This window comes from Anthonomus grandis, chromosome 12 (genome assembly GCF_022605725.1).
Source record: "Anthonomus grandis grandis chromosome 12, icAntGran1.3, whole genome shotgun sequence".
NCBI classification, from domain to species: Eukaryota; Metazoa; Arthropoda; class Insecta; order Coleoptera; family Curculionidae; genus Anthonomus; species Anthonomus grandis.
In genome coordinates, this window is record NC_065557.1 from 11773743 (window position 1) to 11801481 (window position 27739).

Here is a 27739-nt window from a genome sequence, read left to right on the forward strand (position 1 = left end):
AAATATTTACACCAACAAACTTATTTATATACTAAACTTATCTTTTGTTAGTCCTACATGAAAAGAACATATTTAATAAAACAATACTAAGATTAAATAAGGCAAGGTTAATGTAATGTACGCCTAGATGGTTTTCCAGATGAAATAGAATATAAATTAATAATGCAACAATTTTCAACGATGAAAAGCGATGAATAGTATTGCACGAATTTTTTAATAATAATTTTAAGCGAAATTTTGTTACATGTTGCATTATTAAAAATGTATATCACAGTAACAACAAAAGGTTGTTTTATTTTTCTTTTCTTTGCCTGACCATAATTTCAAATATATTGTTTTTTAGAATTTCAGTAATAAAAGCACAAGTGATTATATCATATAGATATCATTTTAAAAAGCACGGAGTTTGGTTACAGTTAGTATTGTTCCTAATAACATATGTCCGAAATATTTCAGGAATATGCTGTAACCAGTACATAGTCCATAGTTAAAAAAATCCCATGAAATTACCGTATAAAACATCCTCATTAATAAAAACCCTGAACGTTTTTAGCAAAATAAAAGTTTTATTAAAAGTATGTTTTTTAAATACTTTATATTTTGGATTTTTTCCTTTATTCAAGTAAATTGAAAAAAAGGTGTATTTTGTTTAAGAAACATATATTTATTTTCTTTCATTTGAAATGATTCTTATCACTTTGTTAAATTTTATTCAACTTTTAATTCAACTTGTAATTAAAAATGTTTGATTTGATTTGTAAATTTATTTTTTAATTAAAGTATAAGGTTTGTTCTGCAAATTTTTTACCTCAAATTTAAAAACAGTGGATGATTCCCTAATAATACAAAAACATAACAAAAATATTCCAGGAATCTCATTATTTAGAATATGCATCAAGAGGGATGTGCCATGAGGAATATGCTAAGAAATCATAGAATATCAAGGCTTTTAAATCATTCTTAATAAAAGGAGATAATTAAACCCTGTTAAAACGTTAATAACATTTCGATAAGAACAAAACTAGTTTTGTCTCTAAAAACTTATAAAGAGCAATTTTATTTTAAAAAGAACTTTGGATAGAATAATAGAAAATTAAATAAAAAAATGTAGAAATAAAATATATATAAAAAAGTTAAAAAATACACATAAAACATACCAGTTAAGCTAGATTTAACATTGTAAACGTTTTTAAATTAATTTTTTTTATATGGAAACTCTGAATGGAAATGAATTATTTCTTTTATAAGATAACGCTTATAAAACTTAATTTAATTTAGTAATAAAAGTATCGTTATTTTCAAATTCAGTTTTGTTTCCGAAGATCAACTGCCTTCAAGCATTTGAAAATATGTCAATGAAACTATTTTAAATGCTTTATCCATCTATCCATAGATAGTTAAATAATCGACTTATCAAAAAAATTGGCATTGGCTTTTTTATCGATAATTTTATTCTCTACTAATAATATTCAGGGAAGCTTTTGCTAAAATATATAATAAATTAATTATGGCATAAAAAAACCCTAAAAGTGCCCTTATCTGTAACCAAAAAGTTGTGCTTTTATCTGGATAAAGTTGGTTTAATAAAATTTAAAATTATGGTCCGATAGTTATTTTTGGGCAAAGCCAATTAACAAAATTTAATAGTAGGACAAATTTTTAGAATAACTACACTTTTGTTATAATAGGTAGGTTACATGACATTTACCTAACAACTAATATATAATTTTTTTTACCATAACCAGTTTTTTTTAGTAATTGCACCGATTTACCTGAATTTTTTTTCTGACCAATAAATTGTTTGTAACAAAAATATAATGCCCTGAACTTATAACAAATAATATAAAAAATAAAACTGTTTTAACAAGGGAATGCGATTGTTTTTGATAACCTGGAAAATCATACTCATTTTTATTTTAGAAATTAGGACTAAGGGCGGCTTTACGATAACTTATATAACAAAACCCACGTGCCTTTACTCTTATATGACCTCCATGTTGATTGTTGAAATAGACGAGTTTAAAAATTGGTATAAATTGATTGTCTGATTATTACGTAGACCATACAAATATCGCATGAAACATGGAGAGTGTAAATTAATGATTCTTAACCTAACCTAAACCAAAGTAATTTATAAAATGATCACTGGGCGAAAATCCTTCCCAAAGAACTTGACTAGATTTTCCACAATATTATTCAAAATAAACCTGTTCAAATTTAAGATGGTATCTTATCTAAACTGAAGGTGAAGAAAGTGTCAAATTGTGTCAAAAGTGTCAAAAGAAAGTATTTTAAAATGGAAAATTGAGTTCAGTAGTAATATGTTATCTAAAAACGTTATTTTTACGTTTTCTTTAGGCCACAGATAACTTGGTCTAAAAAGCGTTATTTGGACGACATATGCCTAAGGTTTGTTCAAAGTCAGTATAACAACGTTTTCATAAGAATTTGTTTTAATAATTTTTCTTGTCAATTTATGTAGACTTTTTATATTAATGTTTATTTGTTTGCTTCATTAGAGTGTTTAAGACGATTTTTTCAAATTCTCTTTACTTCATTTTTAGATACGACAGTTTTACGTCACAAATAAAATCAAAATTTTAAGAAATAACAAAAGGTACTAAAATAGCAAAAATAAATGAGTTCATTTTTTTTAAAGAATACTGGGACAGAATGTAGGCCTTGAAATAAAATGTTTACTGATGCCGAAAAAATTGCATAAATGCTATTTTTAGACATCCCTGATAAGTCATTACATAATCCTATTTTACATCCTATAAAAAATCGCCATTTAGGTAATTTTAGATTTTCTAAATGTCTCTGATAGATCTATACATAAGTATATTTCAAATGTTATTTAGCGCTCTAAGATGTAATTTTAGATGTGAGATTTGTATGTCAATTTAAGGTCGTTATCATATATATAGGAAAGTTTATTCAATTTTTATATGCTCATAAGAATATTAAAATAAAAAAGAACTTGCATGTTTTCACTTGTATACGTGACATTTCGACATAGTTGCCATTTCTGTCGATGCATTGTTGAAAACGATTGGACCAAAGAAACGATCAGGCTCCTTTTAAAGAGAAGTAGTTAGGTTAGACTATAATGTTGTCAACAAGTTGAAGAAGCATTTCCTACCGCAGTGAGGTAGTATATTATAGTATGTAGTATGCAGAAAGTAGGTAGATACCTACTTTCTACCAAATCTTCGTATGCCAATATGTATAAGTTGACAAAGTTTTTTCACAAATCATCAAATAAGTAAATAAAAAAATTGAACAGGTTTTCCGTAAAGCCGCCGCTAAAGTAAAAATTGAATTTTTGTAAATGTTTATATGTTATGACAAGTTGTTGCGCTAAAAAGAAGATTTTGTTTCTCCAAACGTTAACATTTTTATAACAAGACATGCTATAACATTGGTATACTATTTTATATGAATTAAGTTATATATAGTAATTATTTTCTGCTTAGTATGGTTTCTTCTTTAATAATATTAGGGTTCTATAAGAAATAACAGCTGAATATATATGTCTCTACAATAATTTACGACATCCGACAAAGCAATAATATAGCTCCAGAAAAAGACAGAACGCATTAAGAAAATCGAAATATCACAAAACTCGAGGTATTTAGCAAAATTTCAATGGCGTCCTACGTTTTCGAGTATAACAAGGTAACTCAACTTATGAGTCTTGTTTTTGTTTTGATTTTTTCTTTGTTAAAGGGAATACATTTGTCAATTAAATAAAATCTGCTCTTTGCCTGAGATTAGTTAAACAGGTACTTAAATTTATTGGAAAATGTGCCATCTTATTATAGGGACGGCGACATAATATAAATGGGATATTTTTTTTGTTTTTTTTTTTAATTGTTTGGAAGTAAATATTTTTGGTATTTTTAAATAGTTTGAATTATTTTTTTATATGGAAAAAATTAAATTTTATGATAACTGTTCGCGTTTCTCCTACTAGGTGCCTCATTATCACCTAATTACACTCACGATACATTTTTTACATAATAATTGAATTAAAAAAAAACCTTTATGTAACTGAAAATTAATAAGTAACACACTTATTAGGAAAATTGATTAATCCAGATTTCAATATTTCCAAGGATCTATATTTATATTTCTCGTGTTCACCATACTATCAGCAAATGCACATATACACGTGGATTTCCAAAAGGGCATTTTTATACCAATTCTTCAGTTCCTTATCAGTTCTTAAAAAATATCAAAAATTTGTTTTTTATTCTCATAGTTCATTTTAGTTCAATAAGAAATGGATAAAAGTCATCATGCTAGGCACGTTTACTTGATTTTCAGGTGAAACTTTAAGGAAATGAATTAGTTCTTATAATGGAATATAAAGAAAGTAGATAGGTAGAAATACATATGACACAAACTTTTACTATCATTGCTTAACTTAAGCTACCATAAATAGTTTTTACTAAGAAGATTAGATTTTTGAACATAAAATTGAACGCCAGGCGTTTAACTTTTATTCGTCAACAAAATTAGCAAATCGTACGTTACACCTTTTAAAAAGCTTTATAAAAAGAGAGTTGATAAAATAGATGTTTAAATTATTTGTTCTACAACTTATCAGCATGCTTTGAAATATAGTTGATTTTAAAGGATTAGAGCTAAAAACGTTTTTCTTTTAAGAAATTAAAGATTAAAAAATTTAATTTAAAAAACATCTTCAAAAAATAAATAAATTTTTTCTACATTTAAAGGTTTGGTAGCTTTTTTCAGTGAATTCAATCACTTCAATGATTCACAGAAATGACCATTAAAATTAAAATTTTAATTAATATCCATTAATCACCAATATTGGAAATATTTATTTCACGGCATATTATTGCTCATAGAAACACTAAACTTTAGGCGATTTGAATATTTTTAAAATTCTTCTTGTACAAATTCAAATACATTTAATTTATTATTTTTGGATACCCTCGTGGAACAAAATATTATTACTAGTACTGAATAGTCATGCAGATCAAGCCAACTAACTTTATTCTCTTCTTTCGAAAATTACTTATAAAACATATCAGAGACAAAAATTTTATCTATATATAGCTACACGTAAGATGGATATGACAATGTGTTTAAAATTTATCATTAAGAAATAATTAAAAAGTAGACGAGACAGATTTTAAAAAAAGAACCTGAAATCTGTGTAGTCTAACTTGGTGATAATTGATAGGTCTCAGAGAAAATGGTGATTTTAACATACAAACCAAAGTATGCAAACTTCAATTGTACAGAAAAAAGAGTAATCATCTAATCAGAAGGACTAGGATATACTTTTTATGCCTGTCTTCTCGATGACTATACAAAAAGCGAGCAAAATGCATTGTGTTATATGCATATTATAACATTATTATCATTAATGTTATATCTTGTATTATTTACATCTGTCGCTACCATGATAATATCTGAAACACGTTAACAATCGGGTATTAATGCAATGCTGGGGTATCAATTCAAGTATCAATTTTAGATAAATCTCATTTGGCGAATTGCATTTTATGTATTGGCATTATTTGATGAAAGTAATAGCGAAGATAATGAAAGGGAGTTAAAAAACCAATTATGAAAGCCCCATCTTGAAAACAATACGTTGGTGGAATTATGATGAGCTAGTAGTCAATATAGGCAGCTGTATAAATCTTATATGTAAAAATCATTCGTTGGTATACGAAGACCTAATAAGCAGTCAGATTTAAGCCGGACAGGCATACAATTTAATTTTTTCCATGCACTCATTTAAAAAATTAACACAAAGGATTTACATATACTGCCTCTACATCTATTTGAATTTAATTGCCTTAAAGAAATATTTTTTTGAGGAATTTGAAAGAAACTATTTAAAAATCCGCTGACCCATGTCATATTACATTCCAATCAATTAAAAGAAAAAACTTTCGATAAAATATTAATAAATCAATAAAATTATTTAACAACGGTTTGTTTATATATAAGCCGAGACGAATCTCGACCATTTATGGTATATATTGGAAGCTATCAACGTTCATTATCTTTCGGTCTATACAAAAATACCGTATATTCTTGTGAATTTTGGTCTCCTTAAAGGACAAAATATTCCTTTCTCGTAATTTTTTTTTAAATTTAGGTACATTTTAAGCCCTATCTACATAAACACTAAAATAATGAATACCACGTGACGATGAAAACAAAATTATTAACAAACGATTTAAGGCGTGCAAAAATGAACGGTGTTAAAAGCTGTTTATGCAGCTTATTATACACAATATGAATCCATATGATCATCACATTTTTTTAGATTTCTTCTATTTCTATGTATATTATTTCTTCTCCCTAAATCAGATCAACGGTAACAGTTAACATAAACATCTCTCAGGTAACAATGTTCACTAGTATGTCTTAACACGACATTTCAAATAAAAATATTTACACCACAAAATCTTTATGCGAAGCATCACCTCAAAACTTATCTTATTATTTCAAATAACAGTGAAATGTAGCTCTAACATTATTATTATTATTATTTTTATTAAAATGAAACGAAAAACTACAAATCGCATATAAAGTTCATCAAACCTCTTTTTAAAAAAAACATAATATATTATTATAACAAGTCAAAATACATATTTGACAAATAAAAAAATTCACGTCACAAAAAAACAAAAACAAAACGTTTAAAACAAAAGTGTAACCACATTATTTCTGATACGACCGAAACTGTTTTTGTACAAGGAATGATTGTATTAGTATTAGTACATTAGCTTTGACAACCCTCATGTCGAAATCAAACTTTTTTTTAAAGCAATTAGGCCAATTTAAATATAAGGTTGCACGAATCGAAACAGGGTTGATGCACATGAAATAATTGTACAAAGCTACGGTAAAATCGTACAATAAACAAAATCAAAATAAATTTATAAACTCTGACTCTTTTCGGCCGTATCGCGCATGTTCCGTAAGTGGTTAAGAGCATGCTATGATGCCTATTCCATTATTCCGAGCCCTTTTGAGCTCTTCCTCCGAAATTCGTTGCTCAATAAGATATTGAGCGGTCGTTATGGAATGTGAATTGCCGGTTATGGTGACGATTCTATTGCGGGTGCCCGGGGCGAAAATACCTTTTTTCGATATTTGGATGTTGGCGCCGCTCAGCTGTTGGATTTCTACTAAGGATCTGCCTCCTGGACCTGGAGAAAAAAGAAAACGTATTAAGGTTCCTCATGTAGATTTAATTAGTGACTAGTGTGACGTTGGCATTTTTGGAATTTTGTCAGAGAGTATTCTAGTAATGTGTTTAATATAATTTCTGAATATTCTTAGCACTTACCATAGCCCAGGCTAAAGTATAAGGGATTTTGTCGATAAGAATTATTTTATTGTTTAAATAAAATCGGATTAATAATATTGCAGCTACAAACATTTAAATTTGCCTTCACGTCAGTAGGATTTTGATTTTTGCTTCTTCCATTTCGTAGTTTTTTGGTTCTTGGCATATTAAAAATAAACGAAACTGAACTTGATTAGTAATGATTTGCTCTAAGAGATCTTTTTATGTAATACAGTGGCACAAATGGGTAAACCCTATAATACTCGAGTATAAGGAATGGTACCAGTGCTACGGTAGATAGATTTGCTATCGCTCGCTTGTATTTAGATGTGTTCATAGATTTGCACTTCTCGTTCTAGGTGTCTGCAAATGCGCTCGATATTTATTAGTCACAGTTGCCTGTGGAATGATATGGGCCAGTTCGGAAGGGCAGTTACCGTGGTGGTATCGAGAAATACTCAAGAGATGGATGAATCTGAGCCTTGTAAAGCGTTAAAAGCTGTTGCGGTGTATACAGCATTTTTGTTTTAAAGAGAGCTGCAAGTTTTTGAGAAGCCGCTTTAGCTATTTCCGCTACATGTTCATGCCAAGACATATTTCTTTCAACCCCCACGCCTAAAAAACGAAGTGACTAAGTAGGTTCTTAGTAAATACAGCAGCCTGAGTCTTAGCAGACTGCGTTAAACTCAATCAGGCAGCACTCACCCTAGTCCAAAATGACGGCACTGAGTGTCGGCTGAAGTCATCTGTTTAAGTGACTTGAAGGAAGACTGTACTGTCATCAGCAAAGTTATTAATTGGAAGAAGTGTTGTCGAGTTACATCAAGTTCATTGAAATATAACAGGAAGAGGATGGGGGGCAAGATGCATTCCTGAGAAACACCGGCATTAATTTAAAACCTTTGCAAGGTGTGTCCATCAATGACAATTTGGAAGAATCGGTTCTTGAGGCAGCTTCCAAATCAATTAACGAAATTCGGTGGCCGACCATAAGAATATGATTTGTTTAAGAAGTTTTCATACCAGACCCTATCGAATGCGTTTGAAACATCCAGAGTTATGGCACGAAATTCACCACATTTCTCAATGGCCTCGATACAAACATGCGTGACATAGGCCAACAGATCGCCAGTAGATCTGTATTTTCGAAAACCATACCGACAGTTGCTAATGATGTTGGTGCACTCCAGGTTTTTTAACATTTGCTGGTTGACAAGTTTCTACATTATCTTGGCGATTGCCGAGACTAAAGCAATCGGATGGTTATTTATAAGCACTGTCTTTTTTTCTTTTGATGAGTATCGGTTGAAGTTATCGACGCAAATTTCCAGTCTCCGGGGAAGAGATCTCTTTTGTATTAAAGAGAAAATGGTTTGCACAATGGTGGTGACCATCGACCGCACACCTTTTAAATACTATTGGCGGTATTCTAACAGGTGGTCTTGTTAGTATTTACCCTTTGAGAATTTTTTTAGGATGTCTGTGACGGAAGATCATGTCTGCCTTTTTTATTGCGGTCATTGGAATAAAACCATCTTCCCTAGTCGATGGTGAAATTTTTAACCTACAGAAACTTTGACCAACTGCTCTTGCTACAGACCAGAATGATCTTGATCCATTTGGACAATTGAGAAGTTATCGGGAAAGTCAAATAGAATAATGTAAGAATTAATAAATCGTCTGGAGGCACACCTTTTTCCAAGGCACGGTTGAAGCTGACACGATTTGTAGCCAGTTGAGATGAGCAGCATTTTTGTTGTTGACTATCTTGGTGCAACTTTTATTGAACCACGGTTTGCTGTCTGAAGAGCTTTTAAAAATGTTTGGCATATAAGCCTTCATACCTGCCATAATAACCTCTCAAATCTCTTGCACAGGTTGAAAGAATCATTGGTTCTAAGACAGACATCTTTCCAAGGAAACGGTGAAAGGGACTGTTTTAAATATATAATAATAAAGTTTGTTGATCTATCATGTCAAACTTTAAGCGCCATTAGTGGATCCTGAGTTTTCATGTCTTGTTCACATTATGCGGTTATAAATTTGCATGTACGGTAATATTGTACGAGTTAGGATCTGTTGCGAGAAATAAATCTAGGAGGCTAGTGAAAAAGCTGTGGCAAAGTGTTCCTCTCTATCAGGGATTCTGGTTGGCTTTCGTATAAGCTGCGTTAGACCGATCAATCGTAGAGTTCTCTGCTTTGCGTCCATCATCAGTCCTGTTAGAATACATTAACCAACCAGTTAATATTGCTTCCGCAATAACAATTTCTGCACTTAAATAGTTTGCTTTCAGATCGTCGATTTTATCAGCAAGGTCGGTGAAAAGCCTTCTGTAACGTGTATCATCGCTGCGTAGTCTGTAGAAGAAGAAATAATACTTTGTCAATTTTTTGGTTGATATTTTGAAATACATAACATCGAACCCAGAGTTGTTTTGGACTCGATCAGTTCGAAGTTCTTCCTAAATCGAGTGTGGAGGTCATATCCAGGATACAAGATATGAACCCTGGTTGTTTCCGAGTTTATTTTCGTCTCTGATAGAGCTAAAATATGAGGTCTGTTTGTTTGTAGATGTTGATGCACTAAAATGCGTTTAAGTTTATGTTCAGACCCCTCATGTTACATAGATCCTCTCTTAAATGTTCGACACCTGATGGACTCCCTAGATCGGCCTCCACTCGGAGATCTGAACGGGAGGCTATTTTAATTCCGGAATATTTTGATCCAGGAAGAGCCATCATGATAATTATTTTTTTTTAATCTGGAAACCGGACACATCAGCATGGCGATTAAACATGGAGTCCCGTAGGGCTAATTAACGTCCCGATGCGGGTGGGCCACATCTACCACCTCTTAAATATTGATTATTACCATGAAAGTTCTTAAGTGCATACCACTGAAGGCGTATAAAGGTAATGAGCAGCATTATATCATCTAAAGTCACTACCTACACATTTATATCTTCTTTCGTAGGTATAAAGATCATAATCAGGATTGAAGAGATTTGATTATTTTGTGAATATAGCTTGTAAGTTTTTCCAAATGTATATTTGATGTTGTCGGACATATGTGAATAATATTTGTACTTCACTTGAATACATGAGTATGAGTCAAATCATATAAAAAAAGACGATACAAAAAGCAAGTAACACTTACCCAAAATGGCCCCAACAATAATCTCGGGTATCTCGACGTTCTTAGTGTCCGAGTGGGCCTTGATCTCCGCCGGAGTGGGGCTCTTGCTCAGCTGCACCGCCACCTGTTGGTTGGTGCCCAAACCAAAGCTGTTGTTGTTCAAGGAGATCGGCGCGGTCGCGGCTGATGCCTGGTGCCTGAACGGATCGAACGCCGACTCGTAACGCTCCAAACTCGACCGGGGGGTAGGCGAGTTCGCCCCTGAAAGGTACTGAAAGTTAGAGAGAGAGGGGACTTGTGCTATAATATTGTCGATTTACGGACATTCTGTGATTGTTAGTAGCTTCTTTTTTTCTGTTTGGGTTAGTGTTTTTTTTTTAAAACTAGTTCAAAATTGTTAAGGATCGGATGTACCCTGAGATTATTCTAGATAGAAATGTTTCCCTTACTTATTAATATTTTATTCTATTTCATCTAAAAGAACAATTTAGGTACCAAACACGATTTAAAAACAAAATTGAACTGGCCTAGAAGGCGAAATCCGATTTACTATAAATTTACTTTACAGAGTTACAAAGAAAAGAATTTAATAATTTTCAACCCCTCTTTTTATATGGGCTGCCAGAAATTTGATAGTAAATAAAGTATAGATCCATAAGACACACAAGGATATATTTCTAAAACTTGAATCATTCGAGATTTGTTTAGGGGCTAATAATTTGGAAGTGAAGCCAGTAGAGAAAATTTTAAGACTTATTATTTTTACTTAAAATACAGGGTGGCGCATCGAAAACGAATCAGAGGCATTTACTGGCAGTTCAGTTTCCTTTGAAAAAAACACTCGGATCCATCGATTTTGTTTTCTAGAGACACAAGTTTGATGAAAAATCACGTTTACACGTGCAATTCAGTACTTTTAGACTTATTGATTTAAAGCTTAAAGTATACTTTAGTAAGTACATCAGATTAGTTTGTACTGCTTTCAGAAAGAATTTTAGTAAAAGCATTTATTTAATAAGTGCTTTTCTTTACTGCGCTCATGGTTTGTATACCATTTTATTTTGTGGAAAATAGCGATTGGAGCGTTTTTTGTTTCAAAAAAAGTTGTTTGTACAAAAAACATTCTTGTACTTATTTTAAATTGGAATTTAGTACATAGTTTGCGATTGATTCGATCAAACTTTGCTAAAATATCTTTTAACGCTTTATACATAAATTAACCAGAAAGGGTTAAAATTAGCGACATATTTTTCGCAAATAACGACATGAGAACAGTACCGTGCATCGAAAATATGTTTTAGAACTTAAAGCTAAATTGCATTGAAAATCCCATAAGGAACAAAACAATAGAAATGAAGGTTTTAGGGCAAGTTTGTAAAATGCCTTTTACAAATGATCAAGCTGTTGATATATATGATTACAGTTTTCTTTGAGTGCTTTCAAAATGCAGCAATAGTTGAAAGACAGTATGCCATTCGGTATCCAGATCGCCGTCATTATGGCAGAAGAATTTTTCCACGCTTAGTATAGCGACTACGCGATACTGGCAGTTTTAGTCGATCAAGATTTAGAAGGCGTCACTGGAAAAACGGCAGAAAACATTATTAATGTGTTGGCCTACGTAGAATTTAATAGGCATATGGAACTCATGCGTTATCTTTAGATTTGAGAAAAGCTCGAACTACTGTTCGAAATATACAAAAAGACCAGAGATAAATAATTGCATTAAGGCACATCCTTTGTAATACACCTTTTTAGTATAATTTTCCCCTCGAATATATAGGCATTTTTTTATTTTAAGGCTACACTCCTACCATATAATCCTACATCTTAAACGATCGTGATTTTGAGCATAGAATGGATTTTTGTCAATGGTTGCTAGAGATTATTCGCGAAAATAGGGATTTTTTGTCACAATTTCTGCGGACCGATGAAGCTACTTTTAGTGGCCATGGTCAGAGTCAACAGGCATAATATGTATTAATACTAATAATCCTCGTTGGATGCGAAAAGTCCAGCACTGGTGGATTGTAAGCATGTGGTGTGGCATTATCAACATGAAAATTATTGCTCCTTATTTTTTTGATGGCATATTAACTGGCAATGTTTTTTGATTTTTTTAATAAATGCTTTCCCTAATTTAATGTAAGATTTGATATTAAAAGTAAGACGGACCATGTATTTTCAGTTGAGTGTGTCAAGGTGTGACAAGGTGTCAGCAAATTTTTCCCGTTTAGTGCGGGATTATACTAATAATTAGTTTCAAGGACGCTGGATGGAAAGGGAAAGTCTATTTCCTTGGCCGATCAGATCACCCGATTTAACATGCTTCGACTTTTACTTATGAGGTCGTTTAAAAGATATTCAGTACCAAACTCCACTTACAAGTATACATGAAATGAAAAATAGATTCAGTGATGCCTTAATCAAATATCAGCTGCTGAAATCGAAACAGCAGCTTGATCCACCCAAAGAAGATTGGAAGCTTGTTTGGAATGTGATGGAAACCAGTTTGAACATCTCTCGAGGCCTAATTGCTTTATGCCTAATATGTTTGGGTTTAAAATTGGTCCTTTTAAGGAACATGACTAAAATTCTAAAATATGAAAAGAAATTCCTTAATAAATAATTGTCATAAGAAAATCCCGTAAACTTTCTTTGATTCTGTGATGGCGATAGAGGGTCATAGTGGTGGTACCTAAGATCTGACTCTATGCGTAAAAAAACTATAAATTAACTTCGAGCAAAGATATCATCGTTCGTTTTTCACAATATTTTTGCAAATTTCATCTACTTTTTAATAACAATGTCAAAATTATACCGTTTAATTTGAACTTTTGGAGTAAAATTAAAAAAACTGGAATTATTACAAATTGCGTCCTCTAGCTCTTTTGTTAGGAACCATAGAGTAGTAATGAGATCGGACATTTAAAACAGCTATATTGATCTTGCACAACAAATTTTGAACTGCTAAAATCGAATATAAGTCATTTATAATTTACACCGATTTTAATAATTATACTTGCAATAGCTTCCTTCCTCCCTAGTATCGTTCGTAGACCTTAAATGAGCCTTAAAAATCAAAATGATCGAGAACTTTTTAGGCTTTCTATAATAGTATTATAAAAAATACATGTTGATATATACATTTTCGGAAAAAAAGACGGATTTTTTATTTGGTTTTTAGTTACGCCCTTTAGCTGTGAAATACGGAACTTAAAAAATAATTTCCAGAATTTTCTCATGACCGACCACTTTTGTATTAATAAAAAAAAAAACATTGTTGCTAGATGTACAGGTCTTAAGATACAGCCGCTTACCTCGCTTATTTGCCACCCTGTACAACAGAATACTTTTAGAACGGATATCTACTATATTAATATAAAGCCGAAAAATTCAATTACCATTTGTCTCCACCACACGTTTTTCAAAAAATTGTTCTTGTACAATATTGCCTTACTAATTAACAAAGCAATAAATAGTTTAAACTTACTACCAAAAAAATATAAGAAATATATCAAAAAAAATAAAACTAAAAAATTGTGTGTAAAACATTGTTTAGATATTGTTAAAATATTGTTTTTTCATAGTAGCAATGCATTGTTTTTACACATGTCCAGTTAATAAATAAATTCCGGAGAAGAGAAACAGATCATTATCAAAGTTCATTTATTATTCAACTCAACTGCAAATTGTTAAGATAGGCTAACTCTAGAAATTAGCTTTATTTTTAGTTTCTCCCTAGGTTAACTGAACAGACGACTGGAGAGTGGTTGCTTTAAGCATTTTCCCTCTGGTCGAACTAAATCTCGCCTATGTCATGTAACATTTTTTTTATAAAGCCATTTATTATTATTATTACTAAAGCCTTTCCCTACAAATTAAATTATTTCTAAAAACGGCAACAAAATTACATTTTATCAACAAATGCCACTCCGCATTAATTCACTGTTCACAAAATATTTTACATCCATCAATTGTGTATAATTAAAACAGCAAAAGTACCTAAAAGTCCGCATACTAAATTAATGAATAATTTATTTAAAAAAATACATTGCGTCAACCTGGCCGTAAACACGTAATGCCGCCTGCATGTCAAGCCCGAATTTTATTATTCTGGCAAAATGTCAGGGCTTATTATTTATCCCGACTTTTAATGCATGCGATATAACTGCATTAAACAAATATACAACAGAAAAAATCGCCGAAATAATACGAATTAGGGCACTGTGACCCAACGTTGATGTTTGTAGTAAATCGAGGGCCAAAGTTTTCTTGGCACCGGGCCACGATCCAGATCTTCACTGCGCAAAATTTTTATTTGTACTTACGACACGCTAGATAAAGGTTCGGTTCATTTGGTGAGAATATTAAAAATATTTTTAATTTTCTGGCCCAGTTTTATAAGAAAATTATGCAAATAACGTGCCAAATAAAATTGCTACTTTTTTTTGTAAATATGTATTTTTCTGGATATTAAGGAAAATGGAATCATTATTTGCTAAAAAAAATGTGATATGTTAAAACATCCCAATTTATTTAAAAAACCCTTACATCTTGTACTACAGCCATAGAAGCTTTATTATTTGTTCTTCAAAGACCTTGAAGAGAACTTGAGTCTGGGAAGAAGAATTTTCTTCTAAGCTTAACAAACATGAAAAACTCTAGTGTACGAGCGCTTTCTCCAAATTTATTAAAGTATTTACTTAAAGCTGTTGGGTTCTTAATGCGTTTCTTAATTTTCCTTCCTGCTCCTTCGTATTAATTTTCTTATTCTTCTAATTTCCTCTTTGGTCACCAAAGTATTATTTTTTTAATATTGACTTATTCGGTATATACCTAGCCAGCTTCCACTGATTTTTTTTTTAAATCCTAGAGGGATATTTAAGACAACTTAGCTCTAGCAAAAAGGATCATGTCCTACTTTTTATAAATAAACATTAAAAACGTCGGTTTACAAAACTTAATTTCAATTTATTTAAACGATTATTTACTCAAAAATCCTAATTTATTATATTTTTAAAATCCCTTACATATTGTAGTGAAATCATAGAAGCTGTATTATTTGCTCCCCAAGGATATTAAAGAGAACTTGGATTTAGGAAGCAAAGTCTTTACCTAAACTATCAAGAAATATAAAAAACTTTGCTTTACGAGGGCCTTTTTCAATATTATTAAAGTATTTCCTTAAAACTGTTAGAGTTCTTAATGCGTTTCTTTAATTTCTTTATTGTTTGTTCGCTTTTTTTTTTTTATTTGTCTAGTTTCTTCTTTACTTGTTAAAATATATATTTTTTTTAATTTACTCTCGAAAATAAAACTACAATTGGCTAATAATGTGGGTCTGTATTTAGAAAAATATGACCGAAAATCTTGTTCAGACACAAATTTGAGTACCATACTTTAAAAATAAATAGATATTTCAAAGCGGATAAAACCGGAAGCTAATTTGTGAAACACAACTTTCTCCATAACAAAATTTCCAGCTTTATGTGAGCCTGGAGAGGTTTTAGATACAACTTAAGTCTAGGAAGAAAATTACTGTCCTACTATTCATAAACATAAAAAGCGTCTGTTTACAAACCTTATTTCCAAATTTATTAAATTATTTCCTTAAAGCTGTTAAGCTGTGGTTCTCTTAATGCCTTTTTCAATTTCTTTATTGCTTCTTCTCTTTATTTTTTTTATTCTTTAATTAATTTTTGGTTGGCAATGTATGAACTTTTTGGAAAACAAACCAACTGGAAATCTGTAGTAGAAATTTGAATCTCATTTGTCCTAAAAGCTCTGAAGGTGCCCTGCAGAATTTCCAGATATAAATTTTATCCCTCTACTTTAAAAATCAATATTACTCCACTCGAAAGCTGGTTTGCAAAGAACAACCTACTCCCTAAATTGTTGTTTCTAGTTTCCTACTATTCATAATTATAAACAGCGCAGGTTTACGAAGCTATTTATTTATGAAAGTAGGTTTTCGAAAAAAAAAATTCCATATTTACATAAAGTTGTTAGAGTTCTTGATGCGTCTCTTTAAATTCCTAATTGTTTGTTGCCTTTATTCTTTTGCCCTTACACTCATTTCTTTTGTTATGATGATCAACAATATCAAAGGTTAACAGTTTAAGTCAGTACCGAGAAATAGCAACTTCTGTAATTTATTACTCTTTAAAAACAAATAGCAAACGAATACTATTGAATCCAAATCAAAATTAAATTTTGACTTGGCCCAAAAGGATGAAAGGTGCTAAGAATATTCATCAAATGTTGATTCTTTAACCGTTAGAATCATTGTTATCAAATGACTTTTTTACTTGTCAAGATCTAAGGTAATATCTGCCATAGTCACTTCAAATTGATCTCAATCGACCACTAATTTGAAATGTGTATAATTGGGTGAACGTCAATATTAAAAAAATTCCATGAAATCTGCACAGAAATAGAAAGCTATCCGAAAAAACTTTAGGATATAACGTCTCAAAAAGATGGTGGTGGTTTAGGTTGTGTTGGAAATTTAGACTTGTGCCACTCAACAGGTTCAAAATCATCTTAATGTATAAACCTTACCTAGACACTCTCCTAAACTGATCTGTCCAACTGCTCCAAAGACTCCGGTGGTAGCTGCGTTTGCTCCAGCTTGCTCCATGACACTCAGGTAGCTGGACACTGGTAGGGCGCCTGCGTGAGCACCTCCTATGCCCAAGCCTACGCCCAATATACCATACTTTGCTAGTACGGTTAAAGCGGCGCTGATTTCGGCTATGTGTGGCTCGGTGAGTCCGGAACTTCTGAGTTGCATCTACAGAACAAATGAAAGTATTATTTTCAAGGATTTAATTTACAACAGGTTTAATAATTACCAGATAAAATGCATCTTACTAATCTGCTAAGATATTAACAATAAATAATAATAAATAAATTAAGTAGTTTTATATTTAAGAAAGTCTCTTGGAAACCTACTTAAGAACCTCTTACTAACTAATAACATCATATTTATACAATGTATATTTTTTTTATAGCACCGTTAAAATAACCGGCTTCCTAGACTCGAAAGCCACACAACTGACGAAATTTCACTGACAATTTAACAAAATCATGAATTTTTAAAGACATGGCATCTGGCACTCGGAGAAGCCTAAGTATAAGGTGTACAATAAGTCTACCTTGACTTATGAATGTCCGAAATAAAACCAATGCATTGAAGTCAAATTTGTAAAAGTTTAGACATGATTTATACGTAACGGCTCATAAAAACCTAATTGGGAACACAGTTACATTAATTAGGATATTTTTAATATAAACGTTTATAATTATAAACATCTTAAAGGCCTTGGACTAATAAACTATTTAAATATTAAGTAAATTATTTGGATTATGGTGGTTTATGTACGAGTAGTGATTTGGAATTAAGTGTAAGTGATGGATATTTCGATATATAGAATACAATTTTAGTTCAGATGATCCTCATCAAAAGAATGCTGACAGCCATCTTAAGAAAGCAATTGCTGATAAGACAATCCTCATTCTCTGATCAGGTATACTTTGTTTTTATATCCCAAGAAAGCAGTCTTCTATCACTCATCGTTTTTACAGATCAACCAGAGTAATTGATTCTTGCTTTGGACAAAGAGAACAAATAAAATATGAAAAAATTTGTAAAATTAATAGAACTCCCAAGTAGAAAAACAGGTATAATTCTTTTAATTTTCCACCGATTTCCATGATAGTTGGATTAATGGACAGGGTATTTATTGTGTAAAAAATTTTCAATTAAATAAGAGAAATATTGCATAGCAATCGATCGAAAATAATAGTCGTCACATTTAAGCTAACGACCACTAACTTCCAATTTACTAAACATCAAAATTAAAGCCGTGAAAGGCAAAAAATAAAAGTCATAAAATAAGTAATTTTTTTGATGATTTCTTTAGACAAGTGGAACTTCTTACCTCTTTACTCCTAAAGAAAAAGTTAAAATTGTGTTCTAGTTCTATCTGTTCTAATCGACGATTCAACATAATGAAACCATGCAAATCAAAGTTATCTGCACACCTCTGCACACATCTGCACGTAGAATGAAGAAAATATATCATGCTGGTTTGAGTAATTTCAATAGAAATATAATGGTAGATCTGCTTAAGTATAATATAAAGGTTAAAGGATGTACATATTACAAGAACTCACGTGAAGATAAATTTTGGAAATGAGCCTTTTTGTGATCTCTAAGAGAGGTTGAAGCTAAAATGCCTAAAGATAATTGATAATGGTAAAATATATCAGTACTATCTAAAAAAAGCGCTAAATTAGGACGTAGACTGCTCTGATTCCGTGGAACCTGAAACTATATGTGAAAGGTTAAATAGATAATCATTTTTATTAGAAAAGTCTACTATAGTTGAAAGACCGAACTTTTTATGTAAGAATGTAGAGAACTGCACTTTAAGATAAACAAAAGCTTATTAGTTGTACAAATCTAGCAAAATCCACAGCAGAAATAAGAAATGCCTTAAAGCGAGTAATGCAGGTATCAAAGAAAACTGATTTCCAGATTATATAGGAATTGACCGTAATTGACTTATGAATATAAGGGAAGGCAACAATGAAGTCAAAACTGTTTTGTAAGAAAAAACGTGCTATGGAAGACCATAAATACAATAATAAATAATCAGTTATTGTCGTCTTCGGCAAACCAAAGTCTATATTAGATTCAGAGCATTATTTCTACACAATGCAGGTAGCATTCTACTTCACTCCACAATTTTTATCAAATAGCACAATAAAATAATAAATTTTCTCCACCAGAGACGGAAAATTGCAAGTGACCTAGTTTTCCAGATTATCAAGCGTTATAAATTCAAGCTAAAACTGCTTTAGAGATAAAGCTGTTCGCTACAGATCATGTTGAATTCTAGTTGACATAAATCCAGAACGTATCAAGAAGACAATTTATATGATTTCCAGGTAATTTATATTTTTCAATATTATTCGTTATTCTTTTTATACATTTTTATAGGGTGGATTTTTTTTAAATGCATTGAATAAAAAAAGGTTTAAGGGGGCAAAGTTACATTTTAGCTTTGGAAAGGATTTGTATCATCTTTTGAGTGAATTAAAAGAGCACTCGGATAGGGATTTTGTAAAATGTGAACGTCGCTATCGGTTTTAAAAGATAACATGCATTACAGATTATTATTACCATCTAATGTACAATCCAGAGTTGAATCAATGTTGCTAGAGAAAGAAAAACAAATTAAAAAGATCCTAAAAGAGATAAATGAATTGCTTCACACTTGCTCAATATATTGGCTAGCTATTTCAAAGATCAATTCTTAATTCTTGGAGTAGACACAAGGTTCAGTTTTAGGACCTACACTTTGGAACGTCTAAAATTGTATTGAAAAATCCACGTTTCGTCACCAGCTATAACGTCTTTCATCAGTCATTAGTCCGGGATTTTCTTCTAACCTTTCAAGAAAATTTGAGCAGACCTGTTGACCCAAGAGCTTTTGGTGAGGAGTCAAGTTCTTTGGCATCAACTTTGCACAGACTTTTGCTTCTTGCAACAATTTAAAGCAGGTTTTTTTTTAATTTAACAAGAAATTTTAAAATGATACGTTGCTCATGTTTTTCGTTACAAATATGGTTTTCGGCACGAGAAAACACGTTCGTTGCAAACCGCTACTGCACATATTTTATAATAGAGATAAAATCGTGTTTTACTACATGAATAGAGAAGATATGGAGTTACCCAAAGCACTACTTCTTTTTTTCCTCACTCCGCTAGGGCCCCCTCTAGGAAAGCAGGCTCGTTATTTAATAGCCAAACCTCGTATGATGCACCGATATGGGAAAAAGCCGTATAAAAGGAGACCCCAAGAAAAGCCCTCATTAGCATGCAAAGAAAAACTGTAATTTGAATAATTTCCGCATACAGGACAATATCAAAGAGGGAATTCTTAAAGTAATACATCCAGCAGTTCCAAGAGGGAATCCTACTTTCCTATAAAATATTGAATTTCCTATCAAATATTGAAAGTCGATCCTGGATACGTCGGTTCAGACTACTTACTAAGATTTCTACTGACCTAATTTACGAAATTTCTTACCTTAACATGGTCCAACAGCTGTCCGGTAACGGTCCCAATACTCTGCCCTGGTGCAGTCAAATTAAGGCTGAGGCTCAAGCCGGCTGCGCCCGCGCCATTCAGTACCAGACCTTGTTGCACTGCGGCTGCGCTTAAAGTACTATTCAAACTGGCCGTCGATGCGCTAAAGGCCGTACCAGCAGCCGGTTGCTGCGCAAACGGAGACCCGGTTGGATTGTAATTGGCCACCGGGCCGCTGACGTCAGCATAAGACACGTTTAGGCACGTACCGCTTTGAGGATCTTCCACCACTTTTGTTATTATCATCAAGCAGGCTTGTTTGTTTTGTTCTTTCTCACCTAAAATAGAAATTAACGAAAAAGTAGGTTAAGTTTATAAATTAAATGATAACGAAAGTGTCTTGTTCTCACGAAAAGCATAAACTTTTCATATTACATGTAGAACAACGTTAAGGGATATTAATAATGCATTTTTGTTAAAGTTTTCGCCAAGTTGCATGGCTGAAACTCGTGTAGCTTTCGTGTCAAGCTTATACAAAATTGGGGGGTTTTAAGTCGGTAATTTTTTAATGAACAACAAAATTATAATTTATGCAACTAAAAACAATCGTCAGAAAACTTTTTCATTCGTGTATTCTCACAATAGAAGGGGACACTTATAATAAATTAAACGAGGAGTATTGGCAGAGGAACGTGTCTCCGGTTGCCTAACCTGATGTAACAAAATAGCCGATAGATTAATTGATAGGCAACCAGTTGTAGAAAATTTTATTCATATTTTCTAAAGTATTTAATAATGATTCTATCAATTTTCTCTAAATATTTTTTTGGAATAAACGATACATTTCCGAAAAACGGTGCTTATATAAACAATGCATTAATTTTTTAAAAGTCATCAATGTTGGGTTATTATTTTATATATAAAACAAACTTTTTAAAATAGTCATTATTATAAAATCTTTACTCAAAACATACAACCAATGTTTATTAAAACATCATAAATCATCAGATATTTTTATTTAATTGATATTCGGGATAAATTGTCGTATTTCTAAACACAAACGCGTTTATTTCCATTAAAATATTATTGATATTCGTCCCTTTTATGAAGCAAAGCTTTTATATTAATTATAGTAGTTATTCAATATGTTTATATTACCAACTGCACCGTTTTGTGGCAAGTTTAATTCAACATTACGGTTTTAGAGTTATCAATAAACTTTATCAATAAAACTGTTTTAACATTTATAGAAAAATGTTACATAAATATATAAAAAGAACAGTTAAAAGCAACTTATCGTGCCGAGTTTTGTCCCTAATACACTAAATAAAAATCGTTAGCTTTATAGGTATTCTGAAGATCTATAAAATCATTTATAGTAAGAAACGCTAATACAAAATATTCCTAGAATATCAAATCAACAATGAATATTAAAGACTACAATCCTTTAGATTAGAAGTGTCAAGAATTTGTTAACATTTATCTCATTATCCCATCATCGCAATCAGTATTCTTCTTGTTCATAAAAACTTCTCGTGGGTTTTTTTTCCGAAGAAGTTCTCCGTCAATGTCAATTAATCTATTTAAATGTATTTTGCTTTGATTAAATACTGTCATGTTCGCAAAGTTGCAAAGTTCGAGTCAAAACTAAGCCAGATCAGGGCCTGTTCAACCGATCGGAGAAAGATCATGTTTGTCCGTTAAATAAGAGAAAAACCTACACCAAATCATATTCTGCTGCGAAATTTTACTTAGTAATCGTAAAACAACAGTCGCCTTAGTTAAGCTATACAATTTACTCAACTCAGTTCAATTTACTAAAAAACTGAATAATTAATAATAAGCAAAAAAAAAGAAGTAATTTTTAATTTTTAACTCATCCCATCAACGATGGTGCATTAACAATGTATACCTAGAGTATAATAAGATTTCAAGGATTGTAAAACATAAGTAGCAGTAAAGTTCTCTCAGATGTCTTTCTTAAGTTACCGTAGTACATTGACATCAGTACCTCTTTGCTCTTAAAAAAAGTTAAAATTTTATTGTAAACGACTTAACATAAAGCCCGGTAGAAAATGCAAGAGTTATTCAAAGTTATCTGCACAACAATAGAATGAAGAAAAGCCATCATGCAAGTTTCAGTAATCCCAATAGAGATATAATGGTAGATCTACTTAGAAACTGCCGTTTATAATAAGTACCGCTGATCCAAAAGATTTCTGGAGTATCAAATCAACAATGAATATTAAAGAATTGTACCTTTAGATTTACACAAGTGCCAGAATTTATCAACATTTTGGTGCTCCACATTCTCCACTGGGATCATTCAGTTCATCATCCAGTCATCGCATTCAGTACTCTTTTTGTTCCTAAAATTTTTCAACCTCTTCTCGTGGGTTCTTTTCCGAAGGAGTTTTTGCCAATGCCAATGACTCTATTTATATGTTTCATCTTGCTTTGGTCACATATTGTCAAATTCAGAAAATTTTAAACCATGCATCGAGCATTCACTAACCAATTTACAGAATTCTGCTTGCTTCTGTCTGCTCAAAATTTGACTTTGGCTTGAACTATGCCTTCAAAAACTTTTTGCAAATTAAAAATTTAAAAAAGATTAAAGAATCTACCTGACTGTTAAATGCGCTTGCAGAATGCCTAAATCCTTTAAACTTAGACAAATGCTATACAATTTAAGGTATTTTAATTATGATTTGAGAAACATTAGCATTTCGCCATCGCATATTACACTTCTCTTACTAAGTGTAATCTCAGACCTCCTCTTGTGCGTACAAATTTTCCAATTATTTAATAAAATTTGCAATAGTGCTAAATTCACTGGCTTGAATGCTTCTGATTTTAGCTGTTCAATGACGAATTTATAACATTCTGTTTAGGATTTGAGCTTCATTACCATTCTGTCATGAACTTTCCTCTTTCCAGTTATACTCTTCAAAATATTCTATTAAAACTTAAAAATTTACCAAAAAAATTTACCTGAGTGTTGAATTCATTGGCCGAATACTCAAATGCGTCTGATTTAGTTAAACACTATATAATTTACAACATTTTAGTTAGATTTAAGCTTTATTTCGCCATGGCATCTAGCATTTCTCTTACTAGTACATTTTCCAGCCGTTTCTTGTGGATTAAAATTTTAAAATGAACCAATCAAATTTGCACGAGTACTAAAATCATTGGCAGAATGCCTAAATATATCTGACTTTAGCCAAACACTAAATAATATGGAGCGTTTTAATTAGGATTTTTTCACCAATACGATTCGGTCATCGACTTCAGCACTTACTAAGTGTATCTTCCAATCTTTCTTTTCAGATAAAATTTTTAAATTTAATAACAAAATTTACAGGAAAACTAAATTCACGAGGGAAATGCTTATATCAATTTGAATTAAGCTGAATGCTGTCCAATGTTATTACAGCATCAATCGCCTCGTCGTTTGCATGCATCCAGCGTCATATTCAAATAATATTGTGCAAGTGCTAAGTTTATAGCCAAACACTATCCAAATATGATCAGGATTTTAGCACCGCTATTATTGCCAAATCGATTTCAATACTTCTATTGAGCACTGCTATCGATAGACCGTTCTCGCGCGTTATCTTTTTTAAATGGACCAATAAAATGTGCTCAATTATCTTTGAGTATCAAATTCAATGGTCGGTTGCTTAAATTTATTAACATCTTTGAATTTAACACTTCGTTATGCAGCATGACGTCTTTTTGTGCATTAACAATTTTTATTGGAAATTAGAGTGCTTCCATGCGTCGTGGTTTAGACGAACATTGTCGAATTGACTTGTACTAAGAAAAACGAGCGTCTTTCTAAATTTAGCGATATGCAATGCCGTAATTAAAAATTGAATAAGTCAAACGAAAAAATAAATGTTTACATTATTCTAATGTAATATACATACTGTTTATATTGACAGTACTAATGTGTGACCCGTTGAACTTAAAAGCGTCACGTTATGCGGTCACATTAATGTGCGTAGCATATGAATGTGCCACTTTTAAAGCTTAAACCGGGTGTTTAATTGCGTAACTTTGCCTCATTATAAATGCAAATTGCCGATGAAAATAATATTAACACCAATGAGAAAACAGACACCGGTGAAAATATATCATTTTTCCTTGTGACACGTGAAGCGTCACCTTGAAACAAGGAAATTAGCTTATAAATTGGTTGATTTTATTTATTAAAAAAGATCCTCGGCGTATAGTAAAAACCAACAATTTGTAAACATATGAGTAATTGTCAGTCATTAACTGGCTTTAATTGATGGTTTTAGTTGGAAAAGGTATTATTTGCTTGTAAAAAGGATAAATGGCTGAATTCTCAACATTTGGTGAAGCTATGATGAATAATTTATATTTCAACAAATGAGGTTTAGTACTTAATAGATGTTAAAAACAGAAGGAGAGTTTTTTTTTTAATTTAAATCTTATGAATTATGTATAGTTACATCGTTGTAGTTGGAGAACCAGATCCAGGGTTTATTCATGAAATTAGAAGAAAATATCGTAGGTACATTATTAAATAACATAAAGTTAAGCAGGTTTTAAAATTATAAAATAATAAATTGGCTCCAAACTCTAAATGAAGTCCACGAAATGATGTCCTGGTCTGGGTTCAAAGAGTAATTTTATAAATTTTTTTAATTCTGGTAATTTTTACTTATCAATTTTAAAAAACCTTAATTAAAAATAAAATTGAAAATTAGAACAATAAGCTTGAAAATTAAAATTTTTTTAAAAAGTACTGCTCGTATATAATGTAATAACGGAAACTTAAAACAGAAAAAACGTACTTTTATAAAAAATAAACAATTCCTGTTAATTTTATAACATGTTTTTTTTAATAGAGGGTTCTTTTAGAAAAGAGAATATCAAATTTTGTCTTTGTTTAAAGAAACATTTGTATGTACATACATATACAGGTATATTTTTTTATTACTTTAAACCAAGACTAAATTTTAAGGTATAGTCTTTGCCTTTTTTATATTAAGCGTTAAACTCTAAAGAAACTAATATCCAGTACTGTCTAATTTGGCAAACACAGTTGGTTTTAAATTAAAGATTGTATCGCTAAATAATAAAAATTAAAATAAAAATTATCTAGGTATAAAATATTTAAAAAAAAACACTGACCCTAAATTATATTTTTATACTTTAAGTATATTTACTTTATTTATTATTTATTTATTACTACTACTTTATTTTAAGTATATTTTATTTTAAGTATACTTTCAAAACACCCTGTATATGTATATATTATATAAAAAAATTATTATTTATTTACTAAAAATTAAAATTTAATTCTCTTTAAAATGACACACAACTCAAATATGTTTACTAATGTTTCATTAAAAAAGATCCATCGTCACGGTTTTTGCAGTAAGCACGGATCTGGTTTTCTATACTATCTTTCCATTTACTAAACAATTAATTAAATTAAAAAAAGAAACAAATAAAACATTTTAAAGTAATTTGACGATTCAAATTCAAATTTCCAAAAAAAATAAATTTAATGAGAATTGGTAGAAAATAAACCTAATAACAAAATATAAAAAAATAAAATACAATTTTGTCATGGAAAGGTATGAAGCAGAAAAAACTAAAGCAGTACTTGCCGACACGTATTTCTGCTTTATGTTTACCGACAAACTTATCCTTTATCATTTAACTCTTCCTGCTAACATTCTTTCAATAAAGTACATTTGTTCAAGTCATTTTTAAAAACAATATATAACACAGCATCTAAAAACTTAATTTATAATGCAACAAAGTCTTGAAAAAAAATTAAAATATAATTTATTTACTCCAATAAAATTAAATTAAGTTAGTCTAATTTATTTTATTCTTTTACAAAAGATGTTTATGCATTTAAAAATTATCTGCCCAAAATATCCTATTAAATGTATTTAAACTAAATTTTCAAACACTGAAAAACTAGACGAAAATATACAATGTGCTAAAATTAGTTCTCCAATAATGACTAAATTCCGGTTAGTAGAACAAGGTCTTTGCTATTTACGTAAACGTCCACCTAATGATTTACTATATATCTGCTACTGCATAATCGCTATTAAATATTTTTTTTGTTACATAACAGAACTTGATTTAGACAGGTTTCTCAATTAATAGTGCAGGGTGATTGAATCGAATCGATATATAAAAAAGGTTACGAAGACCATATAAAAGGTGTAGCAATCAAGTGGGATTTTTAACTGATATTTAATTAGAAACTAGTTTAGTTTAGAAATCAGTTGAATCTTTAATCTATGTATCTGTAGATAAATACTAATTTATACTTTAGTGAAAACTACAAGATGAAATCCTGATTGCCAACTATGTAAAATGTTTTATTTCATTTCGAACATATTAAGATCTTTTGCAAAAAATTGCTCTGGTCATATTTATTTGGAAAAAATTGGCTCCTCTACCGATACTTGAAAGAAAAAGCACTGACTGCTTCTGACACCTTATTGCAAAGGGAATATATCGAATATATTGAATGAGGTGATCAAATCTATAGGGTGCCAAGCGATATTTAATTGTTTTTCCATAGAAAATATAATTATTAGAAAACCGTGTTAACAATAGAAACAGTAGGGGAAAAATCTATTGAAAAGAAAAAATCGTTTTTAGTGAATATTTCAAAATCTTATAGAAAAACTTATCTAAGCAATCTAACATGGTACGTAAAGGCTGGTATTGCAATTTCAATATAATTGTCTGTCAAGTCATAAACTTCTGATAAAATTTACGATATTGGGTCTAATAAAAGAATACAAATTGCTACGTAAATATATATTATGGTTTTAAAAATAAATATATCAATTGAATAATTCGTGTTTGGTTTGTAACAAATTTTCTATTAGGATAGCATTTTGTTTTTTATTTTTAACTTTATAGCTGGCTAATTAGCGGGCAACTGTATAAGCGAAAATGACTACAAGAGGAAAAACCTAGACGAGAAGCCTAAAAGAAAAATACAGTAAATTTTACCGAATTGAATAACTGAATAATTAAACTTAAACAACATTTTAAAAAAATTTTAGAAGTCATTGATGCTGCTATAGGAAGCAATAATATATTTTACTCAGCAGTGATTTTTCACGCACATTGATGC

General features: G+C 30.9%; 1 protein-coding gene across 4 annotated transcripts in view; it reads right to left on the reverse strand.

Moving 5' to 3' along the window:
* Nucleotides 1-6594: 6594 nt before the first annotated feature.
* The window catches only part of LOC126743265 (RNA-binding protein Pasilla), a 144031-nt gene continuing 122886 nt past the window's right edge, over nt 6595-27739 (reverse strand). For 3 of the 4 annotated variants that reach the window (XM_050450268.1, XM_050450265.1, XM_050450267.1), the window contains exons 6-9: nt 20587-20924; nt 17048-17279; nt 10505-10744; nt 6595-7205 (exon numbers count right to left, since the gene is read on the reverse strand). In XM_050450268.1, coding sequence (XP_050306225.1) covers nt 6982-7205; nt 10505-10744; nt 17048-17279; nt 20587-20924 — 1034 coding nt within the window. In that variant the 3' untranslated portion in view covers nt 6595-6981. Of the gene's footprint in view, nt 7206-10504; nt 10755-17047; nt 17280-20586; nt 20925-27739 lie in introns of all 4 variants that reach the window. The other variant, XM_050450269.1, reaches the window with a different exon arrangement.